This window comes from Crinia signifera, chromosome 6, assembly GCF_055691185.1.
Source record: "Crinia signifera chromosome 6, ASM5569118v1, whole genome shotgun sequence".
Classification (NCBI taxonomy): Eukaryota; Metazoa; Chordata; class Amphibia; order Anura; family Myobatrachidae; genus Crinia; species Crinia signifera.
In genome coordinates, this window is record NC_139222.1 from 135019485 (window position 1) to 135040026 (window position 20542).

At 42.9% G+C, this 20542-nt stretch overlaps 1 protein-coding gene across 1 annotated transcript; it reads right to left on the minus strand.

Moving 5' to 3' along the window:
• Window positions 1-7104: 7104 nt before the first annotated feature.
• LOC146009651 (keratin, type I cytoskeletal 19-like) lies at window positions 7105-18526 on the minus strand. The gene is made up of 8 exons (XM_083150104.1): window positions 17927-18526; window positions 13397-13479; window positions 12836-12992; window positions 12483-12644; window positions 12267-12392; window positions 11859-12079; window positions 9879-9949; window positions 7105-8002 (listed from the first exon to the last, which is right to left on the minus strand). Exons 1-8 carry the CDS (start codon window positions 18524-18526, stop codon window positions 7911-7913), a joined length of 1512 nt encoding a protein of 503 aa, XP_083006230.1. The 3' UTR covers window positions 7105-7910.
• Between the last annotated feature and the right edge of the window lie 2016 nt (window positions 18527-20542).

The window sequence follows — 20542 nt, forward strand, 5'->3', positions numbered from 1 at the left end:
TATGTACATGTATCCTGCGTTGACTACTCTATAAAGATTTTTTGACATCTGAATTCAGCCCTCCGGAGTGACGCTCATTATTCCTCTCCTATATATATATATATATATATATATATGCTCTGTAAAGCGCTGCGGAATCTGTGTGCGCTATATAAGAAACTGTTAATAAATAAATAAATAAATATATATATATATATATATATATATATATAACAACACAGACGGGTGGCACTCCAGAAATAAGTACAGTAGTCAAACGATCGTATGATCCAACGTTTCAAATGTTATTACAACATTTTTCATCAGGGTGACCTCACCTTGTATTAAGCCTTGACAAAAGGGAGTGCCAGCCCCGAAATGTTGGCGTATTTTTACATGCACGGTTTATAAAAGATTTTTTTCATCAAGACCCTCTCGAGTGCCATCTTTCTCTACACGTGTGTGTGTGTGTATATATCTATATATATATATATATCTATATATCTATATATCTACATATATATATATAGATATATATATATATAGATATATATATATATCTATATATATACACATAGAGTGAGGGCACTCAAAGTTCCTTAGGTACACCTTGCCCGGGTGCTGTAGAGGTCGGAGGACATCCGAATCATACTAGGGTACAGAGAACAGCACTCACGGGACTATCAGCGAACAGTAAATATGCTAGGACACAGCGGTCCTAGCATTATTTACTGTTCGCTTATAGTCTCGTGAGTGCTGTTCTCTGTATCTGGTATATATATGTATATATATAAGTTCCTGTGTCGGTCCGGCACTCTCTTCTTAAAGATCAGCTGCCCTCGGTGCCCTCAATAGGTAACAGGTAGCGTGTAATACAAAGTAGCGGCACTCAGACGGGTCTTTTTCAAATAGTATATTTAGATAAGCAAAACTGACGTTTCGGAGCTCGTGGCCCCGTTTTCAAAGTGAAGCAGGTGAGACAAAGCATACAGGTACATCTTACCTTAAATAGGGTGTCCTTCCTCCCGCGCCGCACTCCGGTCCCCGCCCGCCGTGCACGCTGTGTAAACGGAAGTCAAGCTGACTTACCCGGAAATGACGCAAGAGGAGCGTTCCGGCGGGCTTGCTTGAACCGCAAGCTCCTGGTCACCATGGTGATCTCCCTCCTGTAACTGGCGGCGTCTCGGCTGGCTGGGGACCTGCAAGTAGCGATGCAGAATTAAGGCACACTGTACATAGTGCAATATTGTGAATAACCATGAAATAACGATGCTTGATAAAGTTAATATACAATAAATATTGACATCTAAAATAATTATTAAATCAAGTGCATCTGTAATAAAGTGTTCCAGCAAGTTAGTGACAGGTGATAAAAAAGGGTGAAAGAAACGTGCACACAAAAAAAAACCACGGTGTAATAAACTGTGTTGGATTGTTGCTGGAAGTCGCTGTGTAATAAAAACTGTTGTTAAAAAACAGAATTGTTAAGAAACAGAAAGGGCAAGGGTGAGAGCGGAGCTAGTAATAGATTATACTGGTTCATGGGAACTACTCTAATTTGTTATAAACATAACTAATTTAATTAAATAGTACTGTCAAAGTTGCTGTATAGCAGTTGGGTCAGTCTAATGAGACTGGCTTCTTGACGTTGCTGGAGGATGGACTCAGATTCACTGGGAACACGTTTTCATGTCTACTCGCCATAGTCGACTACAACAGAGTTCCCAATGGAAGTCTTTCATTCAGGCCGTTTGGGCTGGTAGCGTTCAATCTGAAAATCCACCTTGTTTCCAGCCTCAGGAGATTACCCCCTCTGTCCCCTCCTCGAATGGACTCCGGAACATGATCTATGGCCATATGTTTCAGGTCGCTCAGCTTGTGGTGGCAGGTAGCGAAATGCTTGGCTACAGGTTGTTCTTGTTCCTTGCCCTCCAGTGCTGCCTTTATTGCAGACCTGTGTAAGGCCATCCTGTCCCTCATGGGCCTCACCGTTTTGCCCACGTATATCTTCCGGCAGGGACACTGGATGACATACACTATGTGTGTTGAACACACATATGTGTTCAACACACATAGTGTATGTCATCCAGTGTCCCTGCCGGAAGATATACGTGGGCAAAACGGTGAGGCCCATGAGGGACAGGATGGCCTTACACAGGTCTGCAATAAAGGCAGCACTGGAGGGCAAGGAACAAGAACAACCTGTAGCCAAGCATTTCGCTACCTGCCACCACAAGCTGAGCGACCTGAAACATATGGCCATAGATCATGTTCCGGAGTCCATTCGAGGAGGGGACAGAGGGGGTAATCTCCTGAGGCTGGAAACAAGGTGGATTTTCAGATTGAACGCTACCAGCCCAAACGGCCTGAATGAAAGACTTCCATTGGGAACTCTGTTGTAGTCGACTATGGCGAGTAGACATGAAAACGTGTTCCCAGTGAATCTGAGTCCATCCTCCAGCAACGTCAAGAAGCCAGTCTCATTAGACTGACCCAACTGCTATACAGCAACTTTGACAGTACTATTTAATTAAATTAGTTATGTTTATAACAAATTAGAGTAGTTCCCATGAACCAGTATAATCTATTACTAGCTCCGCTCTCACCCTTGCCCTTTCTGTTTCTTAACAATTCTGTTTTTTAACAACAGTTTTTATTACACAGCGACTTCCAGCAACAATCCAACACAGTTTATTACACCGTGGTTTTTTTTTGTGTGCACGTTTCTTTCACCCTTTTTTATCACCTGTCACTAACTTGCTGGAACACTTTATTACAGATGCACTTGATTTAATAATTATTTTAGATGTCAATATTTATTGTATATTAACTTTATCAAGCATCGTTATTTCATGGTTATTCACAATATTGCACTATGTACAGTGTGCCTTAATTCTGCATCGCTACTTGCAGGTCCCCAGCCAGCCGAGACGCCGCCAGTTACAGGAGGGAGATCACCATGGTGACCAGGAGCTTGCGGTTCAAGCAAGCCCGCCGGAACGCTCCTCTTGCGTCATTTCCGGGTAAGTCAGCTTGACTTCCGTTTACACAGCGTGCACGGCGGGCGGGGACCGGAGTGCGGCGCGGGAGGAAGGACACCCTATTTAAGGTAAGATGTACCTGTATGCTTTGTCTCACCTGCTTCACTTTGAAAACGGGGCCACGAGCTCCGAAACGTCAGTTTTGCTTATCTAAATATACTATTTGAAAAAGACCCGTCTGAGTGCCGCTACTTTGTATTACACGCTATGAATATATATATATATATATATATATATATATATACACACACACATAAAGAGATGATGTTGTGTATAATCTACAATTATGTTTTAAGGAAATAATGTTAGGATTATGCCTGGGGGTGGATATAGCCAAGTGGTAACCGGATCATACTTGCTAGGGATTGTTTCATGAAAGATCCTATTGTCTCTGAATATGTATAACCTGTTCTGTCACAATGCTGAAAGCCCCTGAAATCTAGTATTATTAAATATAACCTCGCCACTAGATCCTTACAAACATAACAAGTTCGCTCCTAGTGTGATGCAGATTTTTCCCTCATGGATGCAAGTTCTCCAGTAACGTTCCACATATACAATAGAGCATATTTTGAAAGTATCATCTAGTGCATACACTCTACGATTCTCTAAGCTTCAAAAGTGATAAAATCAAGAGTGATAAACAGCCAGCCAATCAGCTTCTACCTGCCATGTCACAGACTGTGGGCGAGATTCTCTATCACAGAAATGCAGTAAAAACCCCGTTATCGGGGTTTTTACCGCATTTCTGTATTCTCTAACCTCCCTCCGCAGTGTCACCGCTGCGGAGGGAATCGCCAGCAAAAGCTGGCGGTTCCCTGCAGAAGCCTATGGGCTTCTTACCGCAGCGGTGTGTGAAGGATCCGTCACGGATCCCTCCCAGCATGCCCTGCGGCCGGCGCGTCAGTCTGCGCATGCGCAGACGGACTCCCGGGTTATAGACCCGGAAGTCCAGCAACGGCGCCGCATCGCAAAGGACAGCTCTTATCGCAAGAGCTGTCCCTTGCATTAATGACCGTATATTTTAGAGAATATGCGGTCATTAGAAATGCGATGCCGTGGCAAAGAGGGCTGCGGATTTTAGAGAATCCCGCCCTGTGTTTGAAAAATGTCAGGCAGGAGCTGATTGGCTGGCTGTTTATCACTCTCTATTTTATCACTTTTAAAGCTTAGAGAATCTGGCCCTACTGTATATCAATAACAACCCCTCCTGTCTACTGAACTTGTGGGTCAATTTTGGCTATATAGCCAAAGAGCCATATATTAAGCAGGTCCCTGTGACATCATTGAACGATATTGTTTACCGATATAATTCAGTGTGTACACTCAATTCGACCAATATCGTTAACTATATTGGCCGTGGCCAGAATTGTCTAGTGTGTATGTATCTTAAGTTTTTGTATTGATATTTTTCACATATGTATAATGTTATTTTAAATCCGGAGTGGCTAACCAATCAGAGGAAATGAGCCAAAAACTATGTTACAGTAAGACAAAGAGCCGATGCATGCAATGGGTGTGGCCTAGCTCCTATATGACCACACCCCATTTTAAATGGGGTGTGGCCTAGTTATAAACAGCACATTTATGCTATATAAAACCATCTTGTGACAACTCAGCTTCAAACTAGCAGCACATTTACTCTTTTTATCATTTTTGTTTTAAACTATCAGCCATTTTAGTGTATTTACACCTTGTGACACAATTATTTTAATCTTAGCAACTCATTTAAGCACCCTAAAATGCCAAATGAGCAGTGGCAGTTTTTACCTATGGGCTGCAGGGCTGCAGCCCCCCCCAGGTAAAATCCGCCACTGTAGTGAAGCCAGATGCAGTCTGTGAGACTGCTCTGGCTTCACTGTGACTGGCAGTGACTTCCAATTGGAAGTCTGACCTGCCAGTCACAAAGGCAGTCCCATTTGGAGGTGTTACCTCTCTCTGGGACGCCTTTGTGCGGGCTGCCGTGCAAAAATGGCAGATGCTTATGCGCAGTACCTATATAGGTACTGCACATGCACTGGTCCCGGTGCCTGTAACTTACATTGTACAGGCGCCGGGACCAAGATTGCTTCTATGGGCTGTTGCCCAAGCAGCCCATAGAAGTTGGCTGCATGTGTGGAACACGTGTGTACTGCGCATGCACCAGTCCCGGCGCCTGTCACTCATCACAGCACAGGCGCCGGGACGGAAGAGGAGGCAGCGGTGGCGACAGGGGAGTGCCTGAATCGCGGCACCCCCGCTGCGGCCAGAGGCAGCCCCCCTCCCCCAATAAGGTATGAGCCGCCACTGCAAATGAGACATTACTATATTATTCTTGCAGCACTCATTTGCAGGCTAAGCCTACAGCTGAATCAGTCCCCACTACTAGTGACTAAAATAGCTTACAAGTATAGGAAAGAAGTTGGTCCAATAGGGTGAAGCACTGGCGAAAGAAGCATAAACGCACAACTGATTAGCTAAAATAAAGATGGCCACTAAAAGGGTCCTCCCTGGCATCTCCTTTTATAATGTCAGACAAGCAGGAGGGCTGGGTTTGCAAAGGTAGGAAAGGCAAACCCAGCCCTTTTGTCCCACCAGAGAACTCAGTGGTGGGTCAGATGAAAGAGCTGACAGCCGATGTTAAAGAGACCTCATCAGTGTATCAGTGCAGAAATGAAAAGCTGACAGCTGCTGTCTGCAGAGAGTTTAGCACCATTTCAGCAAGGCGGGGGGCAGCTAGAAGACCTGACAGCCGCTGTTAACAGAGACCACAGTGATTGTGTGCTACTCCGCTGTGTGCCGGCTTAAGCGGCACTGTGCCTCATCTCATAAAGAAACAAGCAGAATGCGGCTCAAGAGCCACAGGTTGGCCACCCCTGTTTTATGTGATCAAATAATTTTTGTATTTTTACATCCTGCTCTTCATATAATGCCATGTTGTAGCTCAATCAAACTATAATTCTGCCTCATGCCCTAATATCCACCTATCTTTCCAGCCATCCTTCTCATCGCCCAGCATTTCTCATCCCATCAGCATGTCTTCCTATGGAGGGGAATGCCGTTCTTATGCAATGATGCGATGAGCCACTGCAGAATGTACTCGTAGCCCATGAAGGTGTGAGGATATGCACACATATCTACTACCCCAGTAACTGGCAGATATGTGTGCAGCCAGGCATAGCAGCAATGTCAAGCAGCCCATTAAAGACAATTGAATTGTATCCAATATTAATCCACCTTTATATATTTTAAATTGAAACTGCTAATAACATTTACAAACATTTATGTCACATTCCAGTACTTCAATCAGACTGGCTGTGAGTAGTAGTAGTGGCACTTATCGTCTTAAGCATAAGAGAGTACATGGGCACATCATAGGAACTACATGGCGCCTTTCAGGTATACCTCGCATCTGTACTGATTTCCTGCCTCTGTTTCATTGTACTGATCTCTGGCAACTTTGACCTGAGTGTAATATTGGGAGAAATGTCCAAGCCCCTAGTGCCTTGCATAGTGTTGATTGAGTGCACGTGTAGCTGCCACTGATCTTGCATGGCATTGAATGGTTCTTTTGAAGGGAGGATAGCAAGGCATGGACCAGTACCTCAGAAGTGGTAGGCATGCATGCCCCCAGGGTGTTTGGCCTAGCCAACTTTACAACTTGGGCATACCCACATTGTGACATGGATCCACACCTCTTTACAATCTGTTCTAATTTAAAGAGCTGCAATTAGGTTGTATGCTGCAGGGCATAAAATATGTCATATGTAGAATATCATAGGAGATAACCTATTTCATGCAGAGAAGTTAACAGCAGGGTTAATGCCTATACATATACTGTCTTAGATTCTTTCTTAAAGGACCTTTCCACGCCTCTGTTCCCACATTGGTGGTGATGTCTGGCACAGGAGATCAAAGGGACAGATGGAATATTGCCAAAGATTTGGTAAAGCTATTGCACAAATAAATGATGTGATCAAAATATTCAATGATAATAGCAAAGCTTTATTATACAAAAAGAAGACCCGCGCGTACATACAGACAAAAATATAAATACATATATATATATATATATATATATATATGTAATTTTATCATGCAGGTGTACAACTTTTTAGTATATACACTGAATATAGTAATTGAACAATGAATATACTGTATGTTATATTCTGGACATACTAATAAGACAATCTACAAACATTTGAATGACTCTTTTTGACTCAAACGTAGTGAAAAGGTCCCCATGGATTTGATTCATGTCAGCTGAAAGTTTCCAGAACTATGGGCCTAATTTAGCTGCTAAGGGGGCATTGATGGAACAGTGACTCATTGCGGGGCGTGTGGTCAGGATAATGCAGGCATGTATGGATGTTTGGGTGTGGCTCGAAGGCTGCATAACTTCACATGCAGCTGTTGCCAAAAAATGGCTGCCCTGTGCCTAACTTTGTAGTGCGGCTGCGCAGCCAGGGAGCTACTGGTAACATGCAAGTACATATGCATATTAACAATGCATTTGCTAAATTTTGCGAATGGAGCACGGGGAGGGACCCGGTGTGTGGGATCACCATGTCCTGTGCTGGACAGCCTGGGCAAGCTACTGCCAGCAGTTGTAGCTTTGTAAAGATTTTCAAAACTACAACTGAGGCCGAATCAGGCCCTACCTTAGTAATACTTCAGTACAAAATGATTTCTCCTTCAAAGGGCTGTAGAAATTGTAATACTATTATGAATAACATTTTGATTAAAATCGAGGGATTTTTTTTTTATTAATGTGTCGAAACAATGTGTAAAGTGATCTGTGCTAGCACTGGGCTATATAGATTAAAGTACTTTCAAATGCAGAAATTAGTTTCATATGCAGCATAGATAAGATACATTTATAAGCCACCAGCATTGGGAGCCTTTCAGGTTTTATCTTCTCCCAGTGTAATAGCTTTGCTCTCGGGTAGAGGTCCCCTTCCCGTCACTGTCCTCAGTCCGGATTCTAACATTAAGGGAGCCACCTGAAGTAAGACAACAAAAGGTGTTAAACGCTGTGATCACTTAACCCCTTCACTGCCAAGGGTAATCACACCCCTGTGCTGAGGACATGTTTTGGAGTTTGTACTCTTCACATTCCATCACTGATATCACTGATTTTCTTCAATGCAGTTCCAGTCATAATAGAGCCTGGTTTTTAGAAGACTTTATATTTCCTGAAAATTCTAGTATTCTTTTTACCCATTCTAAAATACATTTAATAAATGTAACTACATTGGGTAAAATAATGTGTTTGTTATGGACATTTTCATAAATGATATGAACACAACAAATACATACTCTCTATAAGGATTCTACATGTGGGTTTTACCATAAAATTCTGGACAATTGCTTTTGTTCCATGCATTTACAAGCCTTAACCTTTTCCTGTGTACAGGTTTAATGAAGGTGTGAAAGGGCTCAGTGTCCTCTGACCCACAGTGCAAGGTAATGTTGTATAGTGATCTCCAAACAATAGCTGTTGGGCAGAAACATAATTTGAAAGAGTGGACTCTCCACAGCCTCATTTGTTGGTGAACTTATGGGCACTATAGGGCATGTAGTCCTCACCCACACATAAATTAATAAAAATATATTTTCCATGGCAATGGGTAAGAGTATATGGTGAACTTGGGTACTAAGGGGTCCTGTCAATTGAAAAAGGGGACATCCTCTTAATCTAATGTAGGTGTCCTTACATTTTTGGAAGCCAGGTTGAGAGAGAGCTTTCTCCATCCCTGGATTCCATGAGTTGTAGGGAGTTCATGTCTGAAGATCTCACCAATCATCAGACATTGGGGTTGATTTTGAGTTGAATGCAAAGTGGCTGTATTTGTGGGCATCTGCGGAAGCCAGATACCACCACCTGCATACTGCGGATTACAATTTTGCATTATTGTTGTGGACACCCCCAATTCAATTGGGGCCTGCAGATATCCTCTAACGTTATTCAACAGTATCCGGCAAGGTTTATGGACCCCCTTGTTACTCAGCTTCAAGATAGCTTAACCCAAAGAAAAGAATATCTCCAAGAGTCTCCATAAGGACAGCAAACAGGACTCCACACCAATAAGTATAACACCCTTATACCTTTTAACAGTATTAATTGTATTATGTATTATCTTTAATTGTCATATATGTTTTTTATAACTTATTAATTTAATTTTTTAATAAAAGTGTATATTACTTCTCAGAAATTAATCGATTGATCCAATTTTTTAAGTGTTCCAACTTTTGTTTCAGATACTTATGTGTGGTCAAATTCTATATTGCTAATCACTGCCAGAGGTGGATTTTACCTATGGGCTGACCCCCCCCCCCCCCCCAGTCACTGTGGTTGATAGTGACTACCTGTAAATCGCAGACACTACAGGCAGTCTCATTGAGAGATGTTTCCTCCCTCTCGGACTGCCAGACCAGGCTGTGATTAGCAGAGGACTGGCTTCCTGAAGAATGATGCTCCCTGCCTGATCATGAGCCCTACCCGGTTTCTATGGGCTGCAGCAGTGGTTTTGTGCATGTGCAGTTGCACCGCAGTGTCATGCACACATGCTGGTTCTGCTGCCTGCCACATCCAATGTGCAGGTGCTGGGAGCCGAGGCCGGCAGCTGTCAACTCCCCAGGCATTGGGGTAGCAGCAGCCCCCTACTACAATTAAGTAAGAGCTACTCCTGCTGCTGGCGATTACCCCGGCTTTGGTGACATAATTTATGGAGAATGAGTTTTCCAAAAGAAAAGTTAATTCAGTCATTTTCGATGATCTGCTAGTATTCACAGTGGTGAGATGGAATGTAGCATATGTCAGGCATTTCTCCCTGCCCTATGCATTGCCATGCTAAATTCAAGTGTGACATTTCATACCTTGTCGATCCGAATGGGAACCTGATGAGTAATTGGAGGAGTAAGACTGGTCATAGGAACCCTTGTTCGACCTGTAGTAAATGAAACACAAGATTTATATGTACAAGGTGAATCACAGTCAGACACAGTATGTGACATACAATAGATGCATCTAACTATCAATGTTGGAGAGGTACTCTACACTGGTTTGGATTACTGACTGGTTTTGCTTGGTCCATGGGCAACACTCAGATCTGCTACCTACCAGTTCTGTAGGTTCTCCTTGTGTTTATGTGGGTTTTATCCCATAGTCCAAAGACATCATGAGCAGGCTTCCCCTTCATCCTTGCATAAGCATATTTCTATATATGATTTGTTTACCTATTGATTTGTTATATAAACTGCTAGACCCAGCAAAACAGTGTAATGACATTGTTATTACACTAGGGGGTAAATTTACTAAAGCTTCTAAAAATGAAAAGAGGGGATATTGCCCATAGCAACCAACCAGATTCTGTCTATGATTCTAAGATACAACTGAGAAATGATAGACAGAATCTGATTGGTAGCTAACTCGCTATAAGCAACATTACCTCTTTTAATTTTTTGACGATATAGTAATACCTCTAGTAGTGTAATAGTTTACAGTGGATTAGATTGCAAGTACCTCTGGGACAGGGATTCATGTGCTTCAGGGTTCAGTTTAAAAAAATTCTGCTTTCTGGAACTTGATATAACAGTGAAGTTCACAGTGTCCATTGAGAATCATTGGCCTGTGGTATTTAGTTGCACCTAGGAAATACTATGGGCGGGATTCTCTATCACAGAAATGCGGTAAAAACCCCGTTATCGGGTTTTTACCGCATTTCTGTATTCTCTAACCTCCCTCCGCAGTGTCACCGCTGCGGAGGGAATCGCCAGCAAAAGCTGGCGGTTCCCTGCAGAAGCCTATGGGCTTCTTACCGCAGCGGTGTGTGAGGGATCCGTCACGGATCCCTCCCAGCATGCCCTGCGGCTGGCGCATCAGTCTGCGCATGCGCAGATGGACTCCCGGGTCATAGACCCGGAAGTCCAGCAATGGCGCCGCATCGTAAGGGACAGAGCTGTCCCTTGCGTTAATGACCGCATATTTTAGAGAATATGCGGTCATTAGAAATGCGATGCCGGGCGAAGAGGGCTGCGGATTTTAGAGAATCCCCTCCCTTATCTCTGTATTTGTCATTTCCACATTAATCTGGCTGCATAATTAGGCTAAAACACAGCTTGGTAAATATAATGTAGATGATATATTGAAGACACTTTATAGGTCAATTGCATGGAGCCCCAGATCATTGGAAGATATATAATGATGACCCAGCCAGCAGTGTTTGGCAGTGTTTGGGGGTAATAGTTGGTGGGGCTTCCCTTTTTTGAATTTTGGACTGTGCTGCAGCCCTACCTCTGGAGCCGCCACTGATCCAGATGCATTTTGCAAATGTACCAGAAGAACTTCACAGTTAAAACCAAACCAAGCCCTTACCTGTCCATCTTAAGCATCTACATAACTACTGGTGGAGTCTATAGCCCAATTCAGACCTGTTCACTAGGCTGCATATGTTTGCTGCCTAGCGAGCAGGTAAACACCGCCCGCCAAACGCACGCCCACCCTGCTGTCCGAACCCCACACTACGATGCGAGTGGATGTGTACGCTTACACCCTCTGTCTGTCACTCAGGCTGCAAGTGCCTCGGCATAGAGAAACTTATCCAAAGGCACATGCAGCTGGTGGGGACAATGCGCATACATAGACCAAAAACCACAGGGACTGGGCAGAATTTGGACCTGTGCAAACCAGTCTGAGCCAGCCCCCAAGTGTCTTCTGATTGAGTTGGAAAAAGAAAAAGAAGCATAACCCATTGTGACCAATGCAGGCCTTGTCTTCATCCTGCTATTGACCTCAGTACTAGCCTGCAGACATGTTTATAGAATTCCTATTTATATTCCTATTAATAGTCCACATACTGAGTGCCCTGGCCATCCAGCAGGCTGCGGTAGGTGCTGATCTCTTGCTCCAGACGAGACTTGATGTCTAGAAGAATTTTATATTCTTGACTCTGGTTCTCTGTCTCGCAGCGAATATCTGTTAATTCCGACTCCACTTTCTGTATAAGACCCTGGATTTGTGAAAGCTGCATACAGTACCGTCCCTCTGTCTCTGCTAGGCTGCTTTCCAAAGCTGCTTTCTGTAAAAAATAAATACAGTTTTCAATACACAAGAACTGTGCTTCATCTGGATTGCCACACTTACAATAGGTTATTTGTGATTAATTAACTGTGTATCTATTCTAAATTATGCAAATCAATAACTTAATCTAAATAATAATTATAGCAATTTATAGGAAGAAAGTGGGAAATGAAGATGGCACATACCATGCTAAACTGTGTCTGGAGGTCAATCTCAAGCGTCTGGACAGTGCGCCTCAAATCTGTTATCTGGGACTGAGTTGTCTTGACTTCCTGCGTGTTCTTAGTCACTTCATGACTCAGCTCCGCACTCTAAAGTAGCAAAATATTATTGCTGTATAGTAACAAAAATACATTACATATATTTATTATTTTTAATTCTTATTTAATGGTAAACGATACCTTTTCATGATACCAGTTTTCAATCTCCTTCTGGTTCTTCTCAATGAGTGTCTCATATTCATGTCTCAGGTCACCAAGCACTCGTTGCAAGTCAATACCTGGCGCTGCCTCAACATCCACATTGATGGTGCCCTGGGTGTGTCCTCTAGATGCCTTCATTTCCTGCACAAACATATAGGCACAAAGTCTATTTAGAGGTGATGCTACTGCTGAGATTGTACAGTGCACAGTGCCCCCTAGTGAATACCTACTTAGTTATAGTTACTACATAAAAAAGGCTTATCAGATTAATGTCACACCATTTCTTTTAGTTATGTTTTGGGAAGGGCGGCCTGTTTTATTTAATCTATTACCTCATCGTGGTTCTTCTTCAGAGCAGCCAACTCCTGTTTCAGATTTTCAACTTGGGACTCCAGGTCACTTCTGGAGATAGTCAGGTCATCCAGGACTTTCCTCAGGCCATGGATATCAGCTTCCACTGACTGGTACAAGTGCAGTTCGTTCTCATACCTGCACATTAATAAGTATTACCATAATTATTCATTCCAATCATCAAGCCTCCAACAACACAATGGGCCTAATTCTGGTTCACTTGCAAAAGCAAATTCTCTCTCTAATGGACAAAGCCATGTGCACTGCAGATGAAGCTGATGTAACGTGTAGAGAGAGTAGATTTGGTTGTTATTTTGTTTCTGTGCAGGGTAAATAAATACTGGCTGCTTTTTTTTACACTGCAATATAGATATTAGTTTTAAGTACAAACCCCACCCAAATCTAACTCTCTCTGTATATGTTACATCAGCCCCCCCTGCAGTGCACATGGTTTTGTCCATTAGAGAGAGAATTTGCTTTTTCGAGTGAACCAGAATCAAGCCCAATATGTAACATAAATGACACAAAACACTTCTACTTGCTTGAGTTTAAAGTCATCAGCTGCCAAACGAGCATTGTCAATCTGCAAGTACACACTGGAATTAGCCGTAGAGGCAATATGGATCTGCAAGCAAAGGGGGAAAAAGATAGAGACATTAAAAATTGTGCATTTTGTGCCATTACATAAAAGTTGTATAGACGGGATTGGTTTCGAAATCCCAGGCAGTCAGAATCCCAGCGGTCAAAATCCAGATGCCGGAATCCCGACCACCAAAATCCCAACAAAGGGGGGACGTGGATCGCCCCACACCCATAGAGGGAGAAAGTGTCGGGATTTCGGCAGTCGGGATTTCGGCATCGGGATTTTGACCACTGGGATTTCGACCACCGAGATTCTAACTGCATCCCGTATAGACATATACAGAAAATTTTCCATGCTAGAAATACATACCCTGTATATATACAAAACTAATGTCAACTTGATGTGATATATACAACCTCACAAGGGCATCATTATTTAGTAATAGAACTACTGTATGATGTAGTTACTTCTCACATCTTCCTTTGATAGAGAAGGGAAATCCATAAGAGAAACAGAATATACTGTAATCCTGCACAAAGCAGGGATTGTCTGGTTTGTAAGTGACAGTAGGAGAATAATTCTGTGTGATCCTGCAAGACAAGGAAGATGCTGCCCTCTCTCGCTCATCTCATTTACATCACTGGAATCTGCTATTACTAGATTCGCTGCACATGTTCTTTTCACCCTAGAGGAGGAGAGACTAGACACATGCAAGAATGGACAGAGAGATAGATAGATAGATAGATAGATAGATAGATAGATAGATAGATAGATAGATAGATAGATAGATAGAGAGATAGAGAGATAGATAGACAATAATAGTATGCTACTTAAATAATTTAAGTATATAACATGCTTTGAAAAAAAAGTGGCAGCTATATAATTGTGTTTTAAATATTGTTCATGTAAATAAGGTATGATAAGATGTATTATAAATATATATCTATATATATAGATATCTATATATATATATATATATATATATATATATATATATATATCTATTCTCCTTGGACTGGCACTCGCATAAATATCTCATCAGGTGCTCAATCCATTTTTTATCATACAGATCCCGTGTAATATCTCCCACAAACTTCGTTATAAGTAATACTCCGATACACCGGTTTTACCTGCTTTATCAAAGCAGAAAGTGCAAACATGAAAAACTGCCATCTGTTGGCAGCGAATAAATCTACTAGCTTTCGAAGCATTTGCTTTGAGCTGGTTTACTTGTGTGTGTGTATATTTATATATATATATATATATATATATATATATATGGATTCAATATGAAATCCCGACCGCCGAAATCCCGACAAGGGGGGGGGGGGACGTGGATCGCCCCCCCCCCCCCCTTGCGGGCTCGCTAAGCTCGGCACGCTAATTTACTCTCCCTCCAGGGGTGTCGTGGACACCCCTGGAGGGAGAAACTGTCGGGATTTCGGCGGTCGGGATTCCGGCGTCGGGATTCTGAACGCCGGGATCCCGACCGCAGAGATTTAAACTGCATCCCATATATATATATATATATATATATATATATATATATAAAGTCCAGATAGGAGCAGCACTTCCTCAACCAGTCAAGTATGTCAGGGTGCCATCCATAACCCCTCAGGGTCAGCATATAGGTCCAGTCGGCGGCACTCCCCAAATAAAGATATTCTCATAGGCAGAATTCTGCCTATGAGAATATCTTTATTTGGGGAGTGCCGCCGACTGGACCTATATAATATATATATATATATATATATATATATATATATATATATATATATATATATATATATATATATATATATATATGAAGTCACACAATGACTTGTGTGTGGCTTGAGAAAGTCACTTGTGTGTGGCTTGAGAAAGGGGTGCAAGGCCTGAAACTTTGCCAAAAAAACACAGAGTTTGTTCCTATATGCAGTATCTGAGTGCCGCTCCTTGTTGGGCTTCTTATATACAAGTGGACTTTGGCCCATTCTGTGAATGCACCTGAGTTAACAACTATAAATTCTTGTTCACCCCGTGAGTGACGGTCTTATATATATGTCCTCTTTTGTTGTCTATGCAGGGGGGGGGGGGTGTCAGCATATCCTGGTGCTGCACTAACCATGGCAGCTGCTAACTTCTGCAGCTGCTAACCCTGCCTTTCATGGCAGTGGCTAGCAGAAACATGCGTACATGCACTTAGCACTATCTTACACTATGTCGTGACATACAGCATCGCGCGCAACAATGGAAAAGCACACTTCTGCAGCACTGTAACCAGTGGTGTATTTATAATGGGTGCAATGTGCGCAGTGTACACAGGCCCCTGAGACCCAAGGGGGCCACACTGCACACACTGCATCCATTCTTTAATGGTTACCCTCCAGAGTCCAGCATTGAAGGCAGCAGCACTGCGAGAATGACCGCCATGCCATTTTTCCCATGGTTCACAGGTGTCCAGTAGAGTTTACTGCGCTAGGTGGGCACTGCTCCTGGCAGCGAGGAGGGGGACCGGCTAGAGGAGGCTGCACATGGACATCCTCTTCTCTTAAAGCACCCATGGCTGTAACAAGTGATCCCAAGTGCTCCCTGGGCTAGCCCCGCCTCCTCTACATGTGACATCACGCACATGGTCGAAACTACAGCAGTCTCCGGAGCTTGTTCTTCTGTAGTAGACAGTAGGGGGAGTACTGCCACGCTACTGGCTGCAGGATGCCATTTCATTCACCCTGAAAGCCAGCCTATGGGCAGTATTCAATGAGAATTTTGACGATGTGCAGCGAATCCTGTTTAGGATTCGCTGCACATTCGCCACTGCCCGCCGCATTCCGGAGCGTCGCCGGCTCCAGTATTCAACGAGTCAGGGGCTCACTGCCCCTGACCGGCAAATTTTAACTCCTGCGGTGATGCCGCATGGAGCCTGAGGACGGCGGCAGGCAGGGAGATGGAAGTCTCCCTGCCTGCCCCAGAACGTTTGTGGGGGGGAGGTGGGCTCCCCGGGAGCCAGGCAGCACAGGCTGCCCCCCGGGATAGCCAACAGGGGACCGGGTATTCACTACACCCGATCGTGCATATGTAATGATCGGGTGCAGTGAATATATGAATATCTAATGAGCGGCTCGGCTCCCGGCCCCCTGCTGGCTGCTGTGTAAAAAAAAATATGTATATATTTTTTTTAATTAAATATATACTCATGTGCTTACAGCACATGAATAAAAATTGCATGCCCCTCCTCAGAATAAAATTCCTGATTTTTTTACACCAAATGTAAAAAAACAAAACACTTTATTTTAAAAGTTCACATTCCACTTCACCATAAAAAGTTAGCGATTGCTACTCGGTGAATCATGGTGATAAAAACCTTGAAATGTATTCGCCATCTGGTCATTGAATAGGGTGATTCACCGTTTTAGTCAAAAAATCGCTGTACAGCACGAAAATAGCACAAAATCGCCATAAAACATGGCGAATCAGCCTCATTGAATACTGCCCTATGTGTTAGGTGCTGCGTACCACTCTCCCATACCTAGTTTTCTCAAATCAAATAAGAAGAGTAAGAAAATGTCTGTAAGTCACTCGTTTAAAAGCTCCCATATTTTGCAGATCGTTAGATGTGGTGCAGCACATCCAAATCACCTTCCCCATAATAGTATACTGTATACTGTGTTTAAGATAGAAAGCAGAGGGCTCAGGAATAATAAAAAATAAATAAAAAAAAAAGACTTTTCTTTTAAAACAAATACTGTATATCTACAGTAGGTTCAAGATCATCAGCATATCACTGAACAAGAGGCACAGGGTGAACTGGTCAGTCGCTAGAAGAGCTATCCATGGAACCAACATCCTGAATCCATTATAGGAGATGCTGGGACCCTTCCGTGACATCACTAAGGACCTTATTCTAGTTCACTCTTTCTGACAAAATCCTTCTTAGCTGGACAAAACCATGTGCACTGCAGGGGGGCAGCTGTAACATGTGCAGAGAGAATTAGATTTGGGTGAGTTATTTTGTTTCTGTGCAGGGTAAATACTAGCTGCTTTATTTATTCATTTGGATTAGTGGGGCAGATGTATTAAGCCTGGTGAAGAGATAAACTGGAGATAAAGTGGAAGGAGATAACGCAGAAGCCAATCAGATCCCAACTGTCATATTTCAAACACAGCTGATTGGCTGGTGCGTTATCTCTTCCATGTTATCTCCACTTTAACTCCAGTTTATCTCTTCTCCAGGCTTAATACATCTGCCCCATTATCTGATACAAAGTACGTGAAGTTTTAAGGATCTGCTTAACAGAACTGGAAGTAGAACTTGCCAGTTGGCTCTTGTGTGGATAAAATTATACACAGATTGAGTGGCAACTAATTAACAATCCTGCACATAAACTTCTCTTGGAGACATATTTTTGACACAATCCTGTTTTACTTCTAATGTGATTACTCGCATGCTACAACATACAATTTGAAATATTGATAATACAGTACTACTGTTCCTTTTATTTCTCACCTTTTTCTGCAGGTCTTCAATTGTTTTGTAGTAATGACTGTAGTCTTGGGCTGGCTGAGGACCATGTGTTTCATACCAGTGGTGAATCTTTTTTTCCAAATCAGCATTGGCATTCTCCAAAGACCGCACCTTGTCAAGATATGTAGCCAAACGGTCATTTAGATTCTGCATTGTAAACTTCTCATTGAGAGAGAGAAGTCCCTGATCTTCTCCAAAGCCCCCACCTTGGCCATTGGCATGTCCAAAGGTAGACTCTCCAAAGCCAGATCCACCAAAACCAATGCCACCAAAACCATAGCCACCACTAAAGTTAGAACCACCAAAACCACAGGCAGCTACTGCTGATCCACCACTAAAGCCATGTCCTCCACCATGTACAGACCTACTACCAAAATTAGTACTAGCGCCATGAGCTGAACCTACATTCATGCTTCCACCCCTCAAGCTTCCTGCATAGCCTACAGAAGTTCCACCACCACCACCATATAATCCCCCAGAACTTTGCCTTCCTGAAGACAACCTGACGTTAGATGTTTGAACTGAGCAGGAACCTGAGCTCCCTATCCCTTTGACTGATCCAAATCCTTGTCTAAAACTCATTGTGGAAAGCAATAATTCTGCAAGGGAGTACTATAAAGAAGATTAGGCAGCTGGATCTGAGTCAGGGCCACAGATATATTTATTGGTTTAATGATTCCTTTTATACCAAATATATAGTTCATTGGGTGTCACTGTTTAATTGGAGCTGCGATGTTTCTGCCAATTTTCTTTTAACACAGGTTTTTCCCAAGATGATGGACACCCATTATGTGAATAGCATCTGGGTGTTATCTTTTCCATAAGATGTGTAGTAGAAGCGGAAATTCATGTTTAACCGTATTTCCTGGATGTAAGCCCATTGCAATAAAATCAATACTCATCGCATTATTGTGCTAACAAGCTATAAAGTAATATGAGATCTGAATATAATGGATGTTCTCCATACTACATACAGTCAAATAAATATTGAGACCTGCATTAGGGTACATATATTTCAGCATCAATATGATATTGTACTAAATGTATATACAGTATATACACAACTGAATTACAGTGAACAGAAGATTCGGCAATATTTAAAATATTGTTGAAATTATTACTGTATATAGTTCATAAGTATTAAGAAATACTAGGTACTTAATAAAGCAATTTAGCTTCCATAGTAGATTGAGTCTTGTATATGGAACATACTGTATATTCCATAGAAGATTGAGTCATTGCAGCTCATTTAAGGGGAGCATATGTCAATTTTTTATTGCATAAAATGCACATTGCCATTCTGCAAATGTGCACCAAAAATGCATTTGGCCATATTGTATATACATTATGGGTGGGATGTTGTAGCATCCGCAGCCTATTATCGCCCCTTCGCCGGCCACCGCATTTTTAATAACGGCATATACTGTAACATATGCTTTTATTAACGCAAGGGACAGCTCTTGCGATAAGAGCTGTCCCTTGCGATGCAGTGCCGGTGCTGGAGTTCCGGGTCTGTGACCCGGGAGTCCATCTGTGCATGCGCAGAGTGACAGCCCCGGCCGCAGGGCATGCTAGGAGGGATCCGCAATGGATCCCTCAAACAGCGCTGCGGTAAGAAGCCCATAGGCTTCTGCAGGGAATCGCCAGCTTTTGCTGGCGATTCCATCCGCAGCGCTGCCACTGCGGATGGAGGTTAGAGCATACAGAAATGCGGTAAAAGCCCTGATGGGTTTTTACCGCATTTCTGTGTTAGAGAATTGCCCCCTGATGGGTTTTTACCGCATTTCTGTGTTAGAGAATTGCCCCCCTTGTGCGCTGTACTCCCTTCTGTCATGGTGGTGGGTAAGCATAGGCCAAGTACATTGTGGGAATGCCACTTAACGAGACACAATTAAAAATGTACTGAACTGCAGACATGACAATTAGGAGTAAGTATGGCCTGATTGTGGTTGGCTCAGCAAACTGCTAAGATCTCAGCTGAGGGAGTTCCAGAGAGGCCGCCAATCTGCCGCTTACCCCACCCTCCCATTTACCCTTGCAACCATGCGAGGGGATATGTGTAATGAAGACACATCCCCTCGCATGCCGCTGCTGCAGGATAAATAATTCCATGGTCACTAACAATCTAATGATTTCTCCTGCCTTCACAAATAAAAGTCAGTCTCAACATGGGGACGCCCATAAAATGCTGGGCGTTCCCATGGCACAGCGCTGCCCACTTCCCTCCCTCCCCACTGCGAATGGCCTGGCGAGTGTGTTACTTGCCGCGGCCGTTCACTGTTGGGGTTTGCACATGCGCACGTGCAAACTCCAACCATCAGGGCAGGGACCGAATTCGGATCATTGTGTGTGATCTAGAATCGGCCCCTATGTTCGCAGGTGGACGCTGGAGGTTCCATTTATGTTATATTAGAAAAATAACATTTGAATTTTACATGGGATAACAATATATGTTTTTATGTAATGTGCATTAAAATTTGTGTTTGCATTTCATTACATTTTATATTGAAAATTAAACTTGTAACATCATGAAGAACTCAATATTGCCTCATGCATGTATAACACTTCTTTGCATAATTGTATTGTCTACTGTATGGC

Bases quoted from the DNA above. Each gene is read 5' to 3' on its own strand.
- LOC146009651 (XM_083150104.1), bottom strand. From the start codon at position 18,526: ATGAGTTTTAGACAAGGATTTGGATCAGTCAAAGGGATAGGGAGCTCA. The intron at 13,480-17,926 runs GTGAGAAATAAA...CTTTGCTTGCAG, and splicing joins TTGAAGACCTGCAGAAAAAG to ATCCATATTGCCTCTACGGC. The intron at 12,393-12,482 runs GTATCGTTTACC...TTGCTACTTTAG, and splicing joins AAAACTGGTATCATGAAAAG to AGTGCGGAGCTGAGTCATGA.